The 17,005-nt window shown below is 36.2% G+C and overlaps 1 protein-coding gene and 1 long non-coding RNA gene across 4 annotated transcripts in view; one reads left to right on the forward strand and one right to left on the reverse strand.

Moving 5' to 3' along the window:
• Window positions 1–17,005, reverse strand: part of fbn2b (fibrillin 2b) — a 130,214-nt gene that overhangs the window by 53,631 nt on the left and 59,578 nt on the right. For all 3 annotated transcript variants that reach the window (XM_021469374.3, XM_073936704.1, NM_001135790.1), the window contains 3 exon segments: window positions 15,203–15,328; window positions 9,285–9,410; window positions 2,730–2,882 (listed from right to left, as the gene is read on the reverse strand). In XM_021469374.3, coding sequence (XP_021325049.2) covers window positions 2,730–2,882; window positions 9,285–9,410; window positions 15,203–15,328 — 405 coding nt within the window.
• Window positions 7,189–9,007, forward strand: LOC101886376 (uncharacterized). The gene is made up of 4 exons (XR_223718.6): window positions 7,189–7,293; window positions 7,853–7,907; window positions 8,023–8,083; window positions 8,192–9,007. It is a non-coding gene; the product is annotated as an uncharacterized lncRNA (long non-coding RNA).

The following is a 17,005-nucleotide window of genomic DNA, read 5'->3' on the forward strand; positions in this document are numbered from 1 at the left end:
CTATATGTCGGCGCGCTAACCACTAGGCTATTGCGCCGACTGGAGTTACTAATTTTGACCTTAAAATGGTTTTTAAAATTTTTTATTCTAGCCGATATAAAACAAATAAGACTTTTTCCAGAAGAAAAAATATTATCAGTCATGCTGTGAAAATTTCCTTGCTCTTTTAAACATCATTTGAGAGATATTAAAAAAACAAAATTTAAAGGAGCGCTAATAATTCTGACTTCAACTGTATACATATATATATATGACAAGCTGCTTTTAATTTGTTCAGCAAATGTAAAACAAAAAAACTGATATTGTACATTAAGCAAAACCAGAAAACTGCAGGCGTGAGCTGAGGAATTGGCAACCGACTGACCTGTACATTCCTGCAAATGAAACATGTCAAAGAGCGTAAAACACATGAGTGTGAAGACGAGAGAATGAAGGAGAGCGTTTTCTTATCCTCGGGCTGACCTGACATGTATTTATCTTGATTTTACAGAGAGGTACAGTACGATTCTTCACAGACGCTGACTAAAAGGTCAAGCATCTGAAGAAATTCCTGCTTTGAGACGATGTTTTCATTGTAATACGTTATGAGAAGAGTCAACACTCATTTTAGCATATTATGACAGGTTCATAATCTATATTAAAGTTCAAAACGACATTAAAATACCACACTAATCTTTGAAATGGCTTTGAGAAATATCTTACTGCATTTCCTGTTGAAAAGGGAAGTTGGAACATTTTTATGCTGAAGAATCCAGATTAAACCAGCCTAGGCTGGTTGGCTGGTTTTAGCTGCTTGACCAGCCTGGTTTTAGAGGGGTTTTGGCCTTTTCAAGCAAGTTTCCAGCCATTTCCAGCCTGGGCTTAGCTGGTCAGGCTGGAAAATGAGCAGCTAAATCCAGCTAAAACCAGCTTGACCAGCCTGGTTTAAGCTGGACATAGCTGGTTTGGGCTAGGCTCCCAGCCTGGCTAGGCTGGTCAAGCTGGTGTTAGCCGGTCATCTCCCAGCCTAACCAGCTAAGACTAGACTGGAAATGGCTGGAAACCAGCCTGGAAGTGGCCGAAACCCCTCTAAAACCAACCCGGTGGACCAGCTTAAACCAGTCAACCAGCCTAGGCACAGTAGGTGTACTGTGCTACGTGCTATTGCTACAGGCGGGACAGTTTATTTACAAAAAAGGACATCATAGTGCAGGATAATATCAGTTATATTAACACTTAAATACATGCTAATGTGCTAAAGTAGTTTTTAAATACGTCTTTAGCTAATAATACAGCTAACTGTGCTACGTGCTATCGCTAGTCAGAAAAGGGTGAGACATTTTTATTCAGGAAACCATTTCATTACAAAAAAAAGTATACTTAATGTAGGATATGACAAGCTGGCATATTTATCCAAAATTACATGCTAATACGTTAAAGTAGTTAATATTTTTAAAGCAGTCTTTAGCTTACAATACAACCATTAAGTGTGCTATGTGCTATCGCTAGTCAGACAAATGGGACATTTTTATTTACAGAAAAGTCATTGTTAGTGCAGGATAATATCAGCAATATTTTTGAAAAAACACTCAAATACATGCGAAAACGTTGAAGAATTTTTAAAGTAGCATTTACCGTATAATACAGCCATTTTACTGTGCTACGTGCTATCGCTCTTCAGAAACGGTTGAGAGATTTCCACTGAAGAAATCATTTTAATACATAAAAGTATACTAAGTGTAGGATATCACAAGCTGGCATATATATCCTAAAATACATGCTAATATGTTAGCATACAGATGTTAGCCTCCAAATATAAAAAAAGATAACTAGGCATTAGCAACTTTAATGGTGACTTAACCTCTAACCGAAACCGACTAAAAGCCACAAAATACATTTTGTAGTAACGACTTGATAAACAACGCTACTTATTAGCATTAGCATATTCAGATGCTCTGATGGGCCATGTTAATTTCACATCATCAAAACTTTTGGAAATACTTTTTACATACTACTTATTTACTAATTTATATTTTTTAATGTATGTTAGCATACATATGTTAGCCTAAAAGCTAACAAATGAAATGGGCCAAAAGCCACGAAACTTGAAGTTCAAATGTATTGTATTAGCAACTGTAACAGTGATTCTTGACATAACGATCATTGCTAATGATTAGCATTAGCATATACTTATCAAATGCTTCGTTGGGCCCCATTAATACCACTTCACTTTTGAACCACTTTTGAAAATATAGTTTTTATTTATGTACCATTAAATGTTTATGTTAGCATAGACAAATTAGCCTCAAAGCTAACACAGAGAATCAATTTAAGTCAAAAGTTTAAAGTACAACATTTCTAGTATTAGCAATAGTAATATAAGGTGTCTGACTTAGCAACATTGCTAGTGATTAGCATACTCACCACGTCCTCATATAGGCTACGTTAATTTTTATTGTCATAAATAATTTTGGAAAAATAAACTAATTTTAATTGTGCCTATGTCTGTCAAATATTTTTAACAGTATTGAAACATATAATATAATGTTAGGATTATTTTTGGAAAATAATTTTTTAATTGCGCATATCGTAAATGTAAGCATACAGACGTTAGCCTCAAAGCTAACAAACAGAATGGTCTTAAAGCCATACAATTAAAGTTGAAATTAGTTGTATTAGCAATGATTCTTGTTATTCAACGATTCTTGACTTGGTAAACATTGTTAGCTATTAGCTATTAGCATACTCACCGGATCCTCTGACGGGGCACATCTCAGGTATGTGTCCGAGGGCCCAGCAGCGGCCTGTGTCGCAGCAGCACTGCATCTTGGTGTACTGACCAGACAATTCACTCGCACAGCGGCCGTTCGCCAAAGACGAGAAGCACGTCCCGATCCGATGATCTGTGCGAAACACAACCATAGAAAATATATAAATATTTACATTTATTCACTTAGCAGACACTTTTATCCAAAGCCATGTACAAATAAGTATAAAAGAAGCACTTCAAATCACCAGAACAAGTAACAACACGTGGATGTTATGGAAACCCTGCTGAAAAATCCAGCTTAAACCAGCCTAGGCTGGTTGGCTGGTTTTAGCTGGTTGACCAGGCTGGTTTTAGAGGGGTTTTGGCCATTTCCAGGCTGGTTTCCAACTATTTCCAGCCTGGTCTTAGCTGGTCAGGCTGGAAAATGACCAGCTAAATCCAGCTAAAGCCAGCTTGACCAGCCTGGTTTAAGCTGGACATAGCTGGTTTTGGCTGGTCAAGCTGGTTTTAGCTGGTCATCTCCCAGCCTGACCAGCTAAGACCAGGCTGGAAATGGCTGGAAACCAGCCTGGAAATGGCCAAAACCCCTCTAAAACCAGCCTGGATGACCAGCTAAAACCAGCCAACCAGCCTAGGCTGGTTTAAGCTGGATTTTTCAGTAGGGAAGTCTTGGCTAGTTTTGGAACAATTGCTATTTTATAAAACTGAAAATACAGAATTATTCTATTATCCCAACTAATTGTGCATCAACCTTCAAACAGTGTTCTTGTGAACACCGTTTCCCTAAACAGGAAGTCAAGTCCACGTGCGCCCTTTTCACACTTCCCAGACAGAAAGTTAATTTACGATGTGGGAGCCTGAGAAGTCCACTGGAGAAACGGCTAACACACTGCATCAGGAATGAGGTTTGAGATGGGACGTTTTGCTCCATGAAGGTCAACGAGGGAGGATAGTTTGCGTACGCTTACTACAGCAACATTAGTGTGTGTGTGAAGCACGTGAAAGTCGATTAACTTGGCTAATGAGCCGGCGATCTGCTATAAATCAAGCCCATGTGGAGTAATCTTGGCCAATTACATTGGACGCAAGAACCGCTTCGTCTGGAGGTTCCAGGCGCACACTCCTGAACTGCAACCTCTTGGGATCGACCCGGCTGTAGGCTTTCGCAAGCGTGCTGATGGGAACGCTGGCTTCAATTGCAACCAGACCTACTATTGGGCCTCAAAGTGAGATTTCTTGTGTTCGCGCGGGGCCTAACAACGCATTAGTGCTGATTAGCATCAGGATAAATGACTCCCTGTGGGCCTGGTCCTGTGCGATACAAAGCAGCAACCAGGGGGCAAACACGAAGATAACACTAAACCCTGTTTTGCCTTTGGTTTCCAGCCTAAAACAACGCCTAAATAGCTAGCAACTTGTTTGGAACAACAAGCTTGTGACTCTACTACAGCACAAAACACTGTTACATGTTTGCAGATGTTTTAAGAAACATGCTAAGTAAACACTGAACACTGTTCATCTGAAAAACAATGCTAGATTAGGTTTTCCCCTCAGTGTTGGAAAGTCTATCTTAGTTTTGGTCTCTATAACCAGCCCACTCTAAGGCCCCGTTTACACTAATGCGTTTTAGTTTGAAAACGCATAAGTTTTGCTACGGTTTCGCCAACCGTCCACACTATGCCGGAGTTCTCGAGCGCCGAAAACGGAGCGTTTCGAAAACGCTGGAGAGGCCGTTTTTATTTTGAAACGCTGCAGCTCCGTCTCAGTGTGGATGATGGAAAACGGAGACATCTGAAAACGGAGGCGGGGCTGCAGACGTTCGCCTCTCTGATTGGGGCTTTTCCTGAATATTAAGTAGCCTAACACACAGTTCAGTCCTGAATCTTCTCCGTGTAAGTTCAGACTTCGCAAGTTTGATCAAGGCTGCAGTCTCCCCCTTCTCAGTTTGATATGGAAAAGCAGACTATACCGAGGACACGGGTAAATCTTCAAAGGGAACAGTGTACTTTATAACTTCATTCACATCACCCTGGCTTCGTTGTTTCACTTTCTCAACAATAAAATGTAAACATGATTTAAGGAACTGCCTATTTTCATTTTAATATTAGCAACTTAGACAGCAGACATGTTGAGGCGCCGTGCTGTATAAGATGAGCGTCATCTTCACTGTGTGGATATTTATAACAAAACGGAGCCGATAACAACTGCCTCCTTTCAATTTCAGTGAAAATACGAAACATCCCCTCTCTTTTGCTGAGTATCAGTTTTAAGAATCGATAATGGCCATTTTAAAAGTATAACATACAATAAGTTTATACATTATAGGAAATAAAGGCAAGCGATCAGTCAATATACAGAATGTACGTGCTTACATTAATCATTAACTTATCTTTGCGCTCAGCCAAAACACGTTACCTGAGAACAAGTAATAGATTCCAATGCCCAAAGTCAGGGAATATGTCGTTAGCTAAAGACAACAAGATGAATGAAATATCCCGTTTAATAAATATAGTGAGATTAGATCCAGCGGGAGATGCTTGATGAGAAGTCCGACTAGCAGAGCTCTCATCTGGGTACATGGGCTGCAGCGCTTGCCCGAGAGCGTCTGTGTGGTCACGTGATGTGCGTTTTCAGCGTTTTGGTGTGGACGGAGAGCAGTTCAGAAACGCTGGGTAAAACGCGAGTGTGGACGCGGATCGTTTTCATTCTAAAACGCCGTTTTAAAACTAAAACGTACTAGTGTAAACGGGGCCTAAGGCTGCCTCAGTGTATGCAGGCGTGAGCGACTTGCGGTGACCTGCGTCTACTCGAGTGATAACAACCGTTAATGACCAGGTGGGCATGTCGAGCGACACGACAAAGTTGAGAATCCTTCAACTTTATACAAATGAAGATGAACACCAGGACCAGGTGTCCTCACAAGTACAGAATTACCAGTAAAGTGTGTGTGTGCAGCTTGTATTCCTAACATTGTGGGGTCCAACCGTCTCCAAGTATAGCTTTCGCCTTAAAATGTGTGCGTGTACACCTTGTATTCCTTAGGGTGTGGGGACCGAATGTCTCCTCAAGTATAGCAAAACCAGTAAAATGTGTGTGTGTGCACACCATGTATTTGCTATGTTGTGGGGACTGAATTTCCTCAAGTATAGCAATACCAGTAATATGTGTGTGTGCGTGCATCGTGTATTTGCTATGTTGTGGGGACCGAATTTCCTCAAGTATAACAATACCAGTAATGTGTGTGTGCACTGTGTATTTGTTATGTTGTGGGGACCAAATTTCCTCAAGTATAGCAATACCAGTAAAATGTGTGTGTGCACCGTGTATTTGTTATGTTTAGGGGACCAAATTTCTCCACAAGTATAGCAATATCAGTAAAATGTGTGTGTGCACCGTGTATTTGTGATGTTGTGGGGACCGAATGTCTCCAAGTATAGGAATACCAGTAAAATGTGTGTGCGCACCGTGTATTTGTGATGTTGTGGGGACCAAATTTCCTCAAGTATAGGAATACCAGTAAAATGTGTGTGTGCACCGTGTATTTGTTATGTTGTGGGGACCTAATTTCCTTAGGTTTAGCAATATTAGTAATATGTGTGTGTGCACTGTGTATTTGTTATGTTTGGGGACCGAATGTCTCCACTAGTATAGCAATACCAGTAATATGTGTGTTTGTGTGTGTGTGTGTGCGCGCACCTTGTATTCCTAACATTGTGGTGACCAACTGTCTCCACAAGTTAAGCAATCGCCTTAAAATGTGTACGTGTACACCTTGTATTCCTTATATTGTGGGGACCGATTGTCTCCACAAATATAGCAACACCAGTAAAATGTGTGTGCACCGTGTATTTGTTATGTTGTGGGGACCAAATTTCCTCATCTATAGCAATACCAGTAATATGTGTATGCATGTGTGCACATTGTATTGCTTACACTGTAGGGGACCAAATGTCCCCACAAGTAAAGCAAGTTAAGTTTGATCTTTTGGGGATGATTAGATGTTTTGGTGTGTTTGAGGGAAAAAATGGCTCATAAATCACACAGAATGAAGTATTCTGAACAACTGATGGTTGGGTTTTAGGTGGGTTTGGAGAGAGAATATACAGTATAAACATTATGTCTATGAGAAGAGCTTATAGAGATAGCTGTACAAGTGTGCACTCAAAAAAATGAATTTTGGCTTTTGTTGGTCCAAAGAATATAACTATGTTTAAATTAAACAATTTGCTTATGTTTGTGTACTAAAAATAAAAGTGTTATGTTGGAAAAAATTAGAAAAAGTAAGTTTTCACATTTAAACAGCTCGCTTATGTAACATGAATGAAAGGGAGTTGTGTTGCTTCTGCAGTACTGCATTTTGGTCAATAGGTGGAGTAATATCTGCACATGCGCAGTTTCAAAACAACACAGGAAGTAAGAAGATTCAAACCACAACGAACACTCTCAGCTCGTTTAGATCGGCGCCATAATATGGGAATCAAAAGATGAAGATTACAGTACAAATTGAGAACGTGCACAGAAAGCTTTCCTTAATGTGGACGCAGGTGAGATTTTTTTACTTTGTATGTATTCATACTGAGGCTGTGACAACATTTGAATCACTAATGAACCTCCTTGTAATACTATGTTGTGTTTGTGTATAGTATTGTTATGAAATTGTCATGTTTCCTGTGTCTTTTTCACATTAAAGGCAGATTAATTTCTAGTTTTTTTGCATTCATGTGAAATTTTATACTTGGTATATATTAACCCCAAAATAAAGTTGCAAACGTTGGTAGTAAGAAATAGTCTAATTTTAAATGAGTGTCAAGCAGTTTGTCAAGTTTTAATGCCAGTTTTGATAACTTACATAATATTAATTAAAAGGTGGTGTTGGCAAAGCATATGTGACGCTTAAATAGGATGACATCTAGCATGATGACATATTTAATGTAAGCTTATTTGTTTGGTCATCTAACACATTTAAACTTTTAAGTTTAGTAGTTTGCAGTTTTTTTTCCATTTTTATTATTATAAATATATTATTCTAAATGCTATATATTTATATTATTAAATTTTATTATTACAAATCTTTGCTTACTCGCATCTTTTTTTCTCCCTCAGGTTTACAGCTCAGCCTCTGTCCCATATCTGGCTGAGGAGACTGTGGATAATCCAGGTACTATGTCTTTAGATGCCTAGACACGCATTAAAATGATGTACAGTAAAAATTACTAGTAATTTTAACTACTAATTTTTTAGTAAATTACTAATTGTCATTTCATGTCGTTTAGAACATCACCAGTGGAAAAAAGGTGTGAATGCATTCTCAAAGCCCTTGTGAGGGAGTACACGGTAAGCCATTTACTTTTTTTTACATTTTGCATTTTCCTCTTAAACTATTTCCTCCTTTCACCTTTGATCTGTTGGTAAACTTTTTATTTTTTTACTTGACATTTTTAGGATGCTGGACATGATGAAGCACAAACCTTGATGTGCAACACCACCTTATGGATCTACAGTAGTTACATTAACATTTATCAGACTCTTTTGTCTAAAGTGACTTACAATTGAAGAGACATTCAGCAAATCAACAAGAAGAGGCAATACACCCAAGATGTGCTAATTATACAAAAAATTGTTAAGAATGCTTCTACATGTGGTTTGTCAAGCCTACTCACCTGTGTGAAGCAGACTTCATGCACAATGTTTTTTGTGTGTGTGTTTGTTTTTTTTTAGATATAGGGAGTGGTTGTAAGAAAGTGTCTGGTGCAAATGTGCAGAAATGGTGCCCAGAGAGATGAATGTGTGTAGCTATTGCATGTTCTGTGATGGTTGGTCTAATTTATGATGTAATGCTGATTGTGTTACATTGCTTTAAAGTGGTAATCTTTCTTTGAACAACTGAAGTGTTATCTGCTTTTTCAGTGTAAAGAAGGTACTGCATAGTTTACAAAAGAAGACTTAATTTTTCTAAGTATATTTTTGTAACTCATTTAATGGCAGAATATTATTTTTAAATGTTTTTTGTAATATATGAAAAGTAATTTGAAAAGTGTATTTTATGATGTTTTTGTAAGCTTATTTTTGTAAATCATTTATTGTTTTTCATTCACTTCATACTTGTATTAATATTAATTTAATAGTATATTGTACATACAGTATTTAACTTATTGTAATAAGTGAAGATACAGATAAAGACAATATTTGGATTTTGATAATCATTTTATTACTGGAAAATGTGTAAAACTGTAAAAATGCTATTGAATAAACTCAATGAAACAGAAACAGTTTTTTTATTTGGTTAAACATAACAATATAAATTTTAGAATAATTGTACTTAAATAACTACATTGATTAAAGCTAAATTCTGAATGTTACATTGATTGAACTAAACAACATTACATTACCTTTATGTAACTAACTTAAGTTCACTAAAATAAATATTCTTTCTTAAAGGTAAATTAACTCAGTTACGTGGAACGAGTGGACAAAAAAAAGTTAATTAACGCCAACATGTCATTTTTTTGAGTGTGTGTGTGTATGTGTGTCTCACCAACACATCTGGAGCCGTCTGTGCTGGTGATGTATCCTCGTGGACAGGTGCACACGTAGCTGCCGGCGGTGTTTGTACACTCTCCCCCGTCACACACTCCAGATATGGTTGCACATTCATCGATGTCTGAAACACCAGCAGAAATGAGGCATTATTGCACTGCAAACACCACCAATATGAACATCTTCCAGAGGTTTAACCAATTATGCATCAAAACAGGGGTTGCTTTATGGGGAAACATCTCTGAAGCACTTTTATTCAGTATGACAGATTCGAGAGATGTCATTTGTGGTTTCTCTTTTCTTGAATGGATTGACGTATCGCAACTACGAATGCAAACTCAACAGATGGTGAATCGTTCGGTTGGGGTTTATTGCGTGTCGCTCTCATATTTATACACACGTGCAATTATATTTATTTAGTATAATTATATGTGGAGGTTGTGTGTTCGGGGTTTGTCGCTTGAGCGTGAGGCGGGATGTGGGAGAAGGATGGCGAATGACTGTGTGTGTGTGTGTGTGTGTGTGTGTGTGTGTGGAAAGTGGGATCTGCTGAACTCATAAAAACCTCTGCAAAACAAACCCGCTCGTCAGACTTTACTCAGGGCGGACGTCAAGCTGAAAGCCTCCACAAATGACTGCTGGAGTGTGTGTTCATGCTTTGCTTTAGGACAGCATTTACAGAGTGTGTGATTTATTTATTTATTTTTATATTTTTTGCATTGTAGATGTGATTGTTTCTACGTTTCTGACACAACAAAGCTTTTAAGTTTTTTTTTTATACCATAAAAAATGTGTATTTTTAATATCATGACGTTCTTCTAAATTCTTGCTGCTTTTGAAGACCGTTTCAAAAGTAATTATTGAGTATCTTCAAGTTTTTCAGAACTCAAAGGAGGTTTTTAATTAACTTTGGGGTTCTTCTGAGTTTTTATGAGCTTGTAAAACTTACAGCTGAAGAATTGGGAGTTTTTGCTGTGACAAAAACATTCGAAGAACCTTTTAAAGCAGTTTATTATGAGGTTTTTGTAGCGTGATACGCAACACCAACCTAGACAAGATATCACTTTAAACTATTAAAATGTTCATAAAAGTCACTTATTGGAACTTGTCAAGGTTAAAAGTGAATGGAAGAAAGATCAAGATCCCGTTATGCAATTCAAAAGGAGAAATAAATGAGGAAAAAACGTAAACATGAATCACTAAATAGAGGAAACTGCTAATTTACAGACATTTTTATTTACCTGTGTAGCATTTTTACTGTAAAATTGTTATTTTTCTTCTCCAGAAAGTGTCCTGCTATCAGATCGTAGTATTCTCGCCCTGGGGCAAGACTTCTACACCACACCATTGTCTAGTAACTATCAACCCAAGCAGCAGCTCCACACGACTTCAAAGAGCAGATCTCATTTACAGACTGACAAACGGCACTTTCAGCAGAGCTGGCAGGAACACGGGTCTGTGCTTTTACTCATCTCTGCGTCACGCAGGGTCAAAATGTGATTAGGAGTTAAACTAATAAGCTCAGAGTCCGGGATTCCCTCCGTCTGGATGACTGGAAGCGTGTCGAGTCTTAGCAATTTTAGGCGATTAAAGATAAATACTTTTTTTCTGAGACTATTGTAAACCCCAACTTAGGACTTAAAACAATACGTCTATGTGTATATGTATTTTTTTCTCAATAATTAATATATTCATATTCATATAACATATGATGCATTTATTTAATTTACATCAACTTAGATTTTTTTATTAAATGTAACAAATTTATTAATACAACTAAAAATAAGAACAAATAAATTAATACAAGCACAAAATTACAAAAAGTTAATTAATTCTTCTATTCACAAACATTTAAAGTTTTTTAATTTTTTTTATTTAAAACACAAATATTTATTTATTTTAATGTAGATAAATATATTTAATGTATAAGACAGCATTTAGTTTTTTTATGCATATCATGTATTTGTTAAACATGCGTGTATATTTTCACTATTTGCACTACTGTTTATTTGTATTGTCAAAACAAACAATGACTGAAAAACCTCACCTAGCTATCATTAAACAGCAGTAATTCACTATCTTAATATGGCTTTATCTCAATGCTCCTGAAGGGAGAAGCGCAGACCCTGATTTACAACAGGCCTGTTTGTTTTCACTCAGCATTGTTTGAATTCCAGCTAAACAGCTCTGTGTTTAGTAAAAGATGTTCCTGAGGTTACAAACCTGAGCTGCGTTTCCCAAACAGCGACGTAACTCGCGACTAATGAACTACATCAGTGCCATCCGTCATTTAGTATTAAATCATGTAGTGTTTCCCGAACTTTACTTTGGTTAAAATGCGAAATTTCTGTAATAATGCTCCACAAGGGGGCGGAGTAACAACTTATGTCCACATTAGATGCATCATCAAATCCACAACAGATGCTTTTTATGTAATGAAACTTTCTGTAATTGTTCATTTTCGTGTGGAGAAATTGCGAAAGTGTGTAGAAAAAAGTGTGGCTTTTTTTGTAATTAAAAATAAAAACTTTTATTGTTTTAAGATGCATTTGTGTGGTGTTAGGTTCAGTGTCTGTTCAAACAATTATTTTACTTTCATCACTAAGAGGTTTCCTGAAAAAACAAAGTTTTACTCCACTAACACTGACAACGTGGTTACATTTAAAAAATAATTTAAATTAAAAACTATTCAAACTAAAATTAAATTGATATAAAACTAAAAAGAAATATGTTTACCAAATTAAGAACTGAACTAAAACAACCTTTAATGAAATGAACTAAAAAGAAACTAAAATGTGCCTTACATTTTGAAATAGTTTTAAAATAAAAACTTCAGAAAGTGTCGGTTTCAGTCACATAAAACTTAGATTACGTGTGGACAAACAGCGAAACGATGTACAGAAAAGTGCGTCAAAAAAGTGCAGTTTTGAAAATACCCTCATTCATGTGGACAGGGCCTTTTTTTCTGATTTTTTAATTTACTTAAAGGTGCTATGTGTACGTTTTTGACTCTTCTAAAGCATAAAAATCCTAAGAAGCATGCTAAGTGAACATTCTTGTTTATCTGAAAAACAATGCTGAAGTCAGATATTCTCATTTGAAGATGTGCGTTACATGCTGGAAAGTCTGTCTTTGTTTTGGTAATTTTAACCCACCCATTGTCAGTTTAGCCAATTATATTTTAGCACTCTGGGTTGCCTTGATGGAAAAACAGCGTATTCCATTCATTCAGTCATGAAGGCTCTTAAGTTCCACATGAGGTAGTTATAATTTAGCAAATAATATAAATAATATGAACGTAAACATTAGGTGAGCGGGTTACATTTTAACCCCGTGCCCTAACAACATGCTACATGACGAGATACGCAGTGATAAGCAATTTAGCTGTTTGCCAAACGAAACACCACAGAAGTCTAAATACATTCTGAAGCTCAGAATAGTGCACTCACTGCACTCCAACAAAATGGTAAGGTTTATAATCTAATGACAACATGAAAAACCCCTTTAACATTATTAACTGTACATGCTGAATGACTGATATGTGTTGGTGTTGTCAATCTGGCAACCTGCGCTAGCATGTCTCTTTACCCAGGAGTGCAATACCTAGTTCATAATTACTAAAATTAGATTGATAAAAACTACATAGAAATGTGTTCACAAAATTTTAAACGAAATTAAAACTAACACAACCATTAACGAAACAAAAAAATTAACTAAAACTAACACAACCATTACCAAAAAAAAAAAAAACTAAAACTAAAACAACCATTAACGAAACAAAAAATACGAAAGTAACAAACCATTAACGAAACAAAAAACGAAAGTAAAACTAACACAACCAATAACAAAACAAAAGAACGAAACTAAAACTAACACAACCATTAACAAAACTAAACTAAAACTAAAACAACAATTAACGAAGAAAAAAAAACGAAATTAAAACTAACACAACCCTTAACGAAACAAAAAAATTAACTAAAACTAACACAACCATTACCGAAACAAAAAACTAAATCTAAAACAACCATTAACGAAACAAAAACTACGAAAGTAACAAACCATTAACGAAACAAAAAACGAAAGTAAAACTAACACAACCAATAACGAAACAAAAAAATTAACTAAAACTAACACAACCATTACCGAAACAAAAAACTAAATCTAAAACAACCATTAACGAAACAAAAACTACGAAAGTAACAAACCACTAACGAAACAAAAAACGAAAGTAAAACTAACACAACCAATAACGAAACAAAAGAACGAAACTAAAACTAACACAACCATTAACAAAACTAAACTAAAACTAACACAACCATTAACAAAACTAAACTAAAACTAACACAACAATTAACGAAAAAAAAACGAAATTAAAACTAACACAACCATTAACGAAACAAAAAAATTAACTAAAACTAACACAACCATTACCGAAACAAAAAACTAAATCTAAAACAACCATTAACGAAACAAAAAATACGAAAGTAACAAACCATTAACGAAACAAAAAAACGAAAGTAAAACTAACACAACCAATAACGAAACAAAAGAACGAAACTAAAACTAACACAACCATTAACAAAACTAAACTAAAACTAACACAACCATTAACAAAACTAAACTAAAACTAACACAACAATTAACGAAAAAAAAACGAAATTAAAACTAACACAACCATTAACGAAACAAAAAATACGAAAGTAACAAACCATTAACGAAACAAAAAACGAAAGTAAAACTAACACAACCAATAACGAAACAAAAAAAATTAACTAAAACTAACACAACCATTACCGAAACAAAAAACTAAATCTAAAACAACCATTAACGAAACAAAAACTACGAAAGTAACAAACCACTAACGAAACAAAAAACGAAAGTAAAACTAACACAACCAATAACGAAACAAAAGAACGAAACTAAAACTAACACAACCATTAACAAAACTAAACTAAAACTAACACAACCATTAACAAAACTAAACTAAAACTAACACAACAATTAACGAAAAAAAAAAACGAAATTAAAACTAACACAACCATTAACGAAACAAAAAAATTAACTAAAACTAACACAACCATTACCGAAACAAAAAAACTAAATCTAAAACAACCATTAACGAAACAAAAAATACGAAAGTAACAAACCATTAACGAAACAAAAAAACGAAAGTAAAACTAACACAACCAATAACGAAACAAAAGAACGAAACTAAAACTAACACAACCATTAACAAAACTAAACTAAAACTAACACAACCATTAACAAAACTAAACTAAAACTAACACAACAATTAACGAAAAAAAAACGAAATTAAAACTAACACAACCATTAACGAAACAAAAAATACGAAAGTAACAAACCATTAACGAAAAAAAAAATGAATGTAAAACTAACACAACCAATAACGAAACAAAAGAACGAAACTAAAACTAACACAACCATTAACAAAACTAAACTAAAACTAACACAACAATTAACGAAAAAAAAATGAAAGTAAAACTAACACAACCATTAACAAAACAAATTAAAACGAAACTAAAATGTGCCGCACATTTTTAAATCGTTTTAAAGTAAAAACTCCTTTTGAAAATGCAAAACTATAATACGCTTAGCTCCAAACACACCAGAATGATCGTTGGAATGATGGGTTCGGGAAGCACAGAATTAAAAAGTATGTTTTTAATAGTGAAACTTGCGCTCTTATTTGGCTAATGATGGTTTTGGGGAACGCACCTCTCGAAAAAGTCATCAATTGGACTCAATGAATACTTCTGGCACCAAAGTTTTTCAAAACTCCTACAACGCCAAATCCATGACTCAACTTATTTTTTTTCCCTTCGCCAATTACCAATGATGGACAGAAGTGAAGTCATTCTCCTGTGTGTGTGTGTGTGTGTGTGGTGAATGACGTACCTTCACACTTCTGGTTGGTCTCACTCTGTCGGTGACCCGCGGGGCATTTGCACTCATAAGAGCCCACAGTGTTGATGCAGTTTCCTCCAGCACACAGTCCCGGGACGGCCTGGCATTCGTCCACGTCTGACAGAATGAAGAAAAGAGTGCACGTAAACCCGTTTGACCCATTTATGTCACACGTGTGTTTAAAATAGTGCTGCACGATAAATTTCCTTCAGCTTAGTCCCTTATTTATCAGGGGTCACCACAGCGCAATGAACCGCCATCCGGCATATGCTTTACACAATGGATGCGCTTCCAGCCGCAACCCAGTATTGGAAAACACCCACACACTCTTTCCTTTACACTAAGGCCAATTTAGTTCATCCACTTCACCTTCAGCACATGTGTTTGGACTGTGTAACCAGAGTACCCGGAGGAGTCTGGGCCTTTATAGCCTTCAGATTTCATAATAAAACTGCAGCTCTTTACTATTATCTGGATTGAATGGCACTTGCCTATCTTGCCTCTTCATATCGATTTTGTGCACATCTGCTGCCCAATTGAAATTGGAACTTGTATCCGATAAGCGCCTAAAAATCGCTTCTGTCTGTCTAATATAGTCCTAAAATAGCTTCTCCCGCTAAAAATGCCACTGAACGTGAGGAGACTCTGGAAATCTGCAGAAATCCTCCTGCTTGAACGCGCACATGTGTGGGCTTTGTACTCCAGCCAGGCAGACTTTTGTGAAAAGCACTCCGACTTTAAGGCAAATCCAGGCCAGACTTGGAGCTGTCTCTTATGGAAGGAGACGTTTATAGTCATTGCGAGAAGGCGTCTCTGAGATGATATGTGAAGTTGGGCTGGCATTTGGTATTGTGGCTCATAAAATGTTCGTTGACTGTAGAGCAACTGGACTTTTAGAGCTGACCTTTGCTTGCCCCCATTGTTAAAGAAACACTCAGCTTTATTAAAATAGGCTCATTTTATAACCCCCCTAGAGTTAAACAATTGAGTTTTAACAGTTTTGCATCAATTAAGCTGATTTCCAGGTCTGGTAGAGCACATTTAGCTTAGCATACAGTAGATCATTGCATCAGATTAGACCAATTAGCATCTCACTCAAAATGGCCAAAGAATTGATCTTCGGGTCTAGTAGAGCACTTTTAGCTTAGCTTAGCATAAATCATTGAATCAGATTAGACCATTAGCATCTCACTCAAAAAGGATCAAAGAGTTGATCTTAGGGTCTGATAGCACACGTTCATCTTAGCTTAGCATAAATTACTGAATCGGATTAGTCTATTAGCGTCTCTGTCAAAAATGATTAAAGAGTTGATCTTCGGGTCTGGTGTAGCACTTTTAGCTTAGCTTAGCTTAGCATAAATCATTGAATCGGATTAGACCAGTTGCATCTCACTCAAAAATGATCAAATAGTTGATCTTAGGGTCTGGTAGCACACGTTCATCTTAGCTTAGCATAAATTACTGAATCGGATTAGTCTATTAGCGTCTCTGTCAAAAATGATTATAGAGTTGATCTTCGGGTCTGGTGTTGCACTTTTAGCTTAGCTTAGCATAAATCATTGAATCAGATTAGACCATTAGCATCTCACTCAAAAATGATCAAATAGTTGATCTTTGGGTCTGGTAGAGCACTTTTAGCTTTGCTTATCATGAATCATTCAATAAGATTAGACCATAAGCATCTCACTGAAAAATTATCAAAGAGTTGATCTTCCGGTCTGGCGGAGCATTTTTAGCTTAGCTTAGCTTAGCATAAATCATTGAATCAGATTAGAACATTAGCATCTCCCTCAA

The sequence above is a fragment of the Danio rerio genome, chromosome 22 (assembly GCF_049306965.1).
Source record: "Danio rerio strain Tuebingen ecotype United States chromosome 22, GRCz12tu, whole genome shotgun sequence".
NCBI classification, from domain to species: domain Eukaryota; kingdom Metazoa; phylum Chordata; class Actinopteri; order Cypriniformes; family Danionidae; genus Danio; species Danio rerio.